The 7,671-nt window shown below is 40.8% G+C and overlaps 1 protein-coding gene across 1 annotated transcript in view; it reads right to left on the bottom strand.

The window, feature by feature from the left end:
• Positions 1-1,643: 1,643 nt before the first annotated feature.
• Positions 1,644-7,671, bottom strand: part of reep5 (receptor accessory protein 5) — a 28,584-nt gene continuing 22,556 nt past the window's right edge. The window contains exons 4-5 of the mRNA XM_080189704.1: positions 3,208-3,376; positions 1,644-2,008 (exon numbers count right to left, since the gene is read on the bottom strand). Coding sequence (XP_080045830.1) covers positions 1,959-2,008; positions 3,208-3,376 — 219 coding nt within the window. The 3' untranslated portion in view covers positions 1,644-1,958. The remainder of the gene's footprint in view (positions 2,009-3,207; positions 3,377-7,671) is intronic.

The following is a 7,671-nucleotide window of genomic DNA, read 5'->3' as shown; positions in this document are numbered from 1 at the left end:
AAGCATAGCTAAGGGTCATGGGTGACGTGGGGGAAGGAAACTGGTAATGTTAAAATGGTGGCATGGGCTTGTTGGGCTGAAGGGCTTGTTTCCTGGGCTGTTTTTGATCTTGTGATTATGGTCTTGGAAAGGGTAGGGGGTTTTAGTTCATTTGAGCACCTTGGTCTGTGTAGACCTGGAGGGCTAGTTCTTGTGCTGTAATTTTCTTTGTTTATCTTTCACCCTACAAATGTGTGCTCATCCCTCTGCTGCCCTCATCTTCACTCAAACCAAAAGGTCCCATTCAGTGGTCACTTCTATTTGTTGATCCATACCAGCTTGATTTAAAATTCTCTTCCTCATTTTCAAATCCTTCTGTGGTCTTTGAGCTCCCATTTCTGATTTCTTCCAGCCCTGCAACCCTCCCAAAAGGTGTGTGCTCCTTTAAGTTCAGCTTCTTGAATATCTCAGCTCTTTATCTCCACCTTGATGCCTGTGCCTTTAACCCCAAGTTCTGGAATTCTCTCCCAAAACATCTCTGCCTCTCTATTTAAAACCTACCTCTTCCACCAAGCTTTTGATCACCTGCCCTATCATTTCCTTATGTTCACAATACCAAAAAGGTAAAAATTGGTCAGCTGGAACTGTGCCATAGGTTTCTCTGCCCTTTTGAGGGGAAGCTGACTCATGGTGACCTAACCTGAAGGTACAAGCCTCAGGTGAAGGCTAAGATTGAGAGGATGTGGCCTTCATAAATAACCTCAGCCAGTACAGGAATTCAACCCATACCATTGGTGTAGCTCTGCATCCTGAAGCATCTGTTCAGCCAATTGGCTGTGTTTTACTGTATGTGAAGTACCTTGGGATATTTTATACATAAAATACCACGCAAATTGTTGTTGGAACACTTTTGCTGCATTAAAGGCATTATGGCCAAAAACCTGATCTTGTCTGTGGCTGGGATTCTCTGATGCTGCCATTAAAAAAATGGAGTTTTGGCTGAGTGCTAAACTCTCCATTCTCCTTGGCAGCACAGTGGCTACAGCCAAAATTGGAGAATACTGGCCTTTATAAATTTAAAAGTTGTTGCCCTCACTGACCTATATTGACTCCTGATCTACAAGTGTTTTGCAATTAATACTCATACTTTAATCCCTCCATGCTTTTTGATCTCTAGCATGTGATTTAACAATCCCTAAACTCTTCATTTCTGACTCCAGCCTATTGTGCAACCTCCCCCACACATTTTTTCCTCCACTATTAACAGTTGGTTCCTGCAGCTATTCAGATTTCACTTATACTCTTGTGCAACACTGTGGCACATTCTGTATTAAAAATGCTATACAAATGCATGTTGCTATTTTGGTTAAATAATGCAATTCCAAAAAAATTGCCATGTGCTGTATCTCTTTCGTTTTCAAAAATCTGCTATCCCATTGGCTTATGAAAATTATGGATACTATTTGCTTGTCCCTTAGCCCTGTCATAGTGATATTATTTCCACCCTGGTAGACAACACTAGCCTGGTCCTAATGAAACCAACTACATTGATGACTAAAACATTATTTTTAAAAACACACCCATCTAACTTGTGTAGCCAACTGATAGCTGGTCTGCAAATGTACTTAACACTTGGGAATCAACCATTCAATTGATCTGACAAGTCAACTTTAAGTTTAAGTTTATTGAACTTACCAGACAATAAAAAGGACAAAACAGACCAGCAAAAAAAAAAGTCACTCAGAAATGTATCTGCCTCATTGGTAATAGTCCATGAAATATTTGCAACAAGCAATTAAACACTGATTGTAATATTACATTTGGGTACCATACATTTTTCCACTTTTGATTTTGGTAAAATTCAGCATATAGGTTATAAGAAATACATTTAAAGTGTGCATTGAAAAAAAAACTTTGCAAAGGTAATATCTTAACACTCTGGATTCCAGGGAGCCAAAAGATAAAAGCAAGCTTGGATTTTAAGTGCTCTTCTTCTCCTCAAAGATTAGGTTTGCTGTTGCTTTCTTGGCTGGAAAGACAAAAAACACAAGTATGGACAGTACTTTCAAATATCCCACTATAACAAGCAAACAAATTCTGATTATGCCACAAAGCAATTGTTTAGGTGTTACTATGCTGCCAACAACCCTGGCTTAATTTAAATTTTTGTACTTCTGAAAACATCCTTCCCTGCATCTTTCACAGCATTGTTTTTATGTTGGGGCACCAGGAGCCCCCCCAACATCTTCAAGTGGAAGATGAAAGGGAAAATGTTTACAGGCTATTTGAGCATTGAGACATTACACACAAGTCAGATCACATCTGAACCCAACATTCACTTTCCATACAGAATTACTGAATAATAGATCAGAATCTGACTTATGTAGCACTGAAAGGGATCAATTGGTAACTTGCTCACTTAAATGTGTATGACACTGAGCAGCTATTTCCTGAAATTAAATTTTCATGTAGAGATTAGCACAGCCAATTTGAATGCAAGTGATGTAACCCTTGTGCAAACAATTTGACATTTAATCCAATTTCAAGCTCAGCCTTTTTGGGAAGATATTGAAGCACAATCAAGGAAGAAAGAATTAACTTGAGATGACCCCTCTGCAAATCAGTGTCAAGCCAGAATATAAATAAAACAAGAAATCTGAGTTACATGTCTGGATGCAGAAGACGAAGTGAGAAAGAACAAACTTGGTTTCACATTGGACAAGATAATTTATTTCAGTGATAGTGGCCAGGACATGAGGGGAACTAGACCGCTCTTTTATATCCTGACAAAGTCTCATTGTAATGTGTCATTTAAAGGACAGCATCTCTCATTCAATTAGTTTGAGGGAAATGTGGGTAAATAGCCTGAGAGGTGTTTTGCGATGTCTCTTGCTTTGGGTTGCCTTCCCCTTGCATGTATTCCTCAGCTAAAATGGTGAATCAGATTTGATAGTAAGCAAGAATATACGGTCTGCAATTTCCACTAATCTGCTCCCCAGATAATTCTGCTATTATTGCAGTGCACTCCCAGATGGAGGGAGGGCATTGCTGAGACACTCTTCCTTTTTATCCTGAGTTAGGGTATTCACTTTCCAGGAACTACAAACAAAATTGTACATCATTGAGGTGGTATTTGAAGGTTGTGCAGCTGCATGGATCTACTCATCAGACCCTGAGATGCAAACTATATTAAGAATTTACTATAGGTGAACAAGTTATTTGTCTTACCATTTTCTCTAAGGCTATCTGCAGCTTCTGTGGCCCGGTCACCAAGATTCTTCACAACCTCATCCAGTTTAGCCTCATGCTTCAGAAAGAAAGGGCGAATAATACGCTTGTAGATCAACTGAGAACCATTATTTGAAATGGGGACCATACACCAAACCAGGAACGCACACTAAATATCAGATAAAGAAGTGCATTAAAAATAACTGGTTAAGATTCTGCATTTGTCCACAATTCTATTTGATTTGTTTCTATAGAAATTCTTCTTTCAAATAAGAAAGAGGAGCAGGTGTAGGCCATCTGGCCCCTCAAGCCTGCTCTGCCATTCAATAAGATCATGGCTGATCTTTTTGTGGACTCAGCTCTACTTACCAGACTGTTCACATAACCCTAATTCCTTTACTATTCAAAAATTTATGTCATCACATGGAGCATTTTGATTAGTTCATTTGATTGTTTAAGAAATCTTCAGTGCTTGATTTTTATTATATAAAAGTGATTTTCTTTAAGTAAAATAACCATTGTTCAACCTCCCTTAAAGCAGGAAATTACACCAGTTAATCAGATACACAATGTGAAAACAAAATTTTACATTTCATTTTAATTTAAAACCAAAAAGACAGTGCAAAAGATACATCCTCCTTAATCAAGTTGTTGGGGGGGGGGGGGGGGGGGGGGAGAGAGAAAATGGGGTTGAAGACGAGGAAAACTGAACAAAAAAAAAGGGAAATGTACTGTTGATGCTGCTGAAGGGGAATAAAAGCATGGACATTATCTCAGCAGGGAGTCACAATTTTCTTCTAACCAAAGAGGGACTGTAGTGATGCAGCCTCTCTATTGGCACCAACACAAAAACTTTTGGGTGTGGTAAGCAAGTTGAGCCAAAAATTTAATATCCCTTCTTTAACAGAACTTGACCCATACACAGTGGAGGAGTTTGGCTTCTTCAATACATTTTGGTTTTCACTTGCGTCAACTTTTAGCGCATCATGACTGCAGGACTATGACAACACTTTGTCACAGCACTTAAACTAAACAGACAGTTTGACAATTGACCCCAAAGTTTCTGCTTAAGCTTTTGGACAGAGGGCACTTACAGCATTGTGGGAAGGCAGACTTGGCCCTCTGAGGTCAGACATAATTATTCTGCCTTCCTGATGTCAAGCCTAGGTGGCCACAATGTTTCAGGATAAACTGCTTATGCTATTAACCTATTTCACAATGATTTTCCACCATACCACTTTCTAAAATAACTGGCACCAGATACCAGCCATCACTTTAATAACAGCTTTATTTATTAGCAGAACACGGTATCAAGAATTTTAAATACATATTGAAAAAGAATGTTGAGACCGTTTTGAAGTGTTTATTGTACCCACATTCCTCCAGTTCCCACTGAATCAGCAATGGATTTTGTAAGTTAACTATTTCAAGCGAAAAACATGCGTTTTGTTACGCCATTACAAGTGCCTCAATTTTTAATCAAGCATCTTCTACCCTGGCTTTGCAAAATTCTTTTCTACATTACCAATTCTGATTTTAAAAATCAGAAATGCTTGTCTATTCCACTCTTGATTTATTTAAATGACTTGAAATTCAGATTTCTTCACATTATTTCTTTATAGTTCAGGAATCAAAACCTAAATCCTTTCTTGTGCTTGCTTAATTGATCCTTAACTGGTCTCCTGAAGCAGCAGAAATTCTGAAGTGTAACAATGAAGCATTTGTATGCAAGTGCATTTAAGTGGGCACTTTATCTATATTTTCTTTAATAACTACCACAAGCTACTCAGCATTTAGTATTTATATATTGTACCAATTAGGTGATATGTACAAACTTTCATGGAAATATCAGCACAAAAAGGACAACTTCAGAGGGAAAAAAGGTGCAAGAAAAAACTATGTTGTAACCACACATCTGAACCCCAGAAATAAGCTCATTATTCAACATATTTGAGAGCGAACAATAGGATTAAGGAGAATCCAAAGGCATTTTACTCCCACCTTCGGAGCAAAAGGATGGCTAGGGGCAAAATTGGTCCTCAGGGACAGACGAGGGGAATTGTGCTTAGAGGCTGAGGGAATGGGGAGATCCTGAATGAATACTTGTGTCGGTATTCACAAAAGAGAGGGGCTTGATGTCTGGTACGGTCATCGAGGGAGCGGTAGACCAATTGAAAGATCTATTGATTACAAGGGAAGAAGTGTTTGGGCTTTTAGGTAGCATTAAAACATAAATCTCTGGGGCCCAATGGCATTTATCCTAGGCTGCTTAGGGAGGCAAGAGATGAGATTGCTGGGCCTCTGACAAATCTTTGTCTCTTCTTTGGACACAGGTGAGGTCCCAGAGGACTAGAGGATAGTGAACGTGGTACTGTTGTTTAAAGAGGGTAGGAGGGATAACCCAGGTAACTATAGGCTGGTCAGTTTAACGTCAGTGGTAGGCAAGTTGATGGAGAGGATTCATAGGGATAGGATGTATGAGCACTTAGTGTTGCAATCTGATTAAGGATACACAGCATGGCTTTGTAAAGGGGAAGTCTTGCCTTATGAATCCGGTAGAATTTGAGGTGGTGACGAAAACGGTCAACGAAGGACCGTTGATGTCGTCTATTGGATTTCAGTAAGGCGTTTGACAAAGTCCCTCGGTAGGTTGGTAGAGAAGATTAAAGCTCATGGGATGTGGTCAGGTATCTAGATGGGTAGAGAACTGGCTTGCAAAGAGGACATGTGGGAATGCCAGCGTTGGACTGGCGTAAACACTGTAAAAAGTCTGACAACACCAGGTTTTAGTCCAACCGATTTATTTGATAATACTCACAAGCTTTTGAGGGGACTGCCTCTTCGTCAGGTGAACTCTCCATTCACCTGATGAAGAGGCAGTCCCCTCGAAAGCTTGTGAGTATTATCAAATAAATCGGTTGGACTAAAACCTGGTGTTGTCAGACTTTTTACTGTGTTATTGCAAAGAGGAGTCAGTAGTAGTAGAGGAGGGGTCCTTTTCTAGCTGGAGGTCTGTCACTAGTGGTGTGCATGATGTGGATGTGCTGGCATTGGACTGGGGTAAACACAGTAAAAAGTCTATCTTCTTTTTATGACTTTTTACTAGTGGTGTGCTGCAGGGCTCAGTACTAGGACCGCTTCTCTTAGTGTATATAAATGATTGGAAGAATTTGCTGATGACACCAAGATGGCTGGATTGGCAGGCAGTGAGGAACAGTGTCTGGCAATACAATGGGATATTGATAGGCTGGTATATTGGGCAGATACATGGCAAATGGAGTTTAATCTGGATAAATGTGAGGTGATGCATTTTGGCCAGAATAATGTAAGGGGGGGTGGAATTATATGTTAAAGGGTAAGCCCGTAAGGAGTATAGAATTGCAGCAAGACCTGGGGCTGCAAGTGCACAAGTCTTTGAAGGTGGCAGTACAAGTGGAGAGTGTGGTGAAGAAAGCCTATGGTATGTTACCCTTCATAGGAAGGGGTATAGAATATAAGAGCTGGAGTCTAATGTTGCAGTTGTACAGAACGTTGGTTAGGCTGCATTTGGAGTACTGCGTCCAGTTCTGGTCGCCTTACTGCTGGAAGGATGTGGAGACTCTGGAGAGAGTGCAGAGGAGGTTTGCCAGGATGTTGCCTGGTATGGAAGGACTGGGGTATGAGGAGAGATTGAACAAATTGGGGCTCTTTTCCCTTGAAAGACAGTGACTGAGGGGGATCTAGAGGTATATAACATTATGAAGGGTATAGACAGAGTAAACAGAGGTAAGCTATTTCCTATGATAGAGACACACAGGACAAGGGGCCATGGGCTAAGGTGAGGGGGGGGGTGTGTGAAAAGAGGTATAAACAGATATTAGAGGGAGGTTTTTCCACAGAGGGTAGTGGGGGTATGGGATGCTCTGCCAAGTAAGGTGGTGGAGGCAAACACGCTGGGAGAGTTGTTTCAGAGTAATTTAGACAGGCATGAGTGGGTTGGAGATGGGTGGATATAGGAGATTGTTTAAATAAGGGTCATTAGCATTGGGGTGTCCCTGGTAAGGTAAATGGATATGGTACAATAATAATTTTCTTTCCCCCCCTCCTCTTTCATTCACAGGTTTCAAGTTGGTCTGCCTTGTGTCCAAGGGGCATACATGCAATGGGTTGTACTTGGGCTGCTCTTAGTTCGAGATTGGCCTAGTGCTTCATGTCGTTAGTGGGTGCTTAAACTGGACTAGATACTGGGCAAGACAACAGCTCAGTGACTATCACTGATTGCTGTACAGACATGGATTTGGGCCGGTGTCTGTGGGAGTTTGCGCATTCTCCCCATGCTTGTGTGGGTTTTCTCCAGGTGCTCTGGTTTCCTCCCGCACCCTGAAGATGCGCTATTAGGCTGACTGGCAGTAATAAATTGTCCCTAAATTAGTTTCCCTCAATGTGGATGGCCATAAAACATTAGATAAGGGTCATGGGTGGAGG

Source organism: Carcharhinus amblyrhynchos, chromosome 5 (assembly GCF_965287045.1).
Source record: "Carcharhinus amblyrhynchos chromosome 5, sCarAmb.v2.hapA, whole genome shotgun sequence".
NCBI lineage: Eukaryota > Metazoa > Chordata > Chondrichthyes > Carcharhiniformes > Carcharhinidae > Carcharhinus > Carcharhinus amblyrhynchos.
The sequence above is the reverse complement of the archived record's forward strand: the minus strand, read 5'-3'. Positions and strand labels throughout refer to the sequence as shown.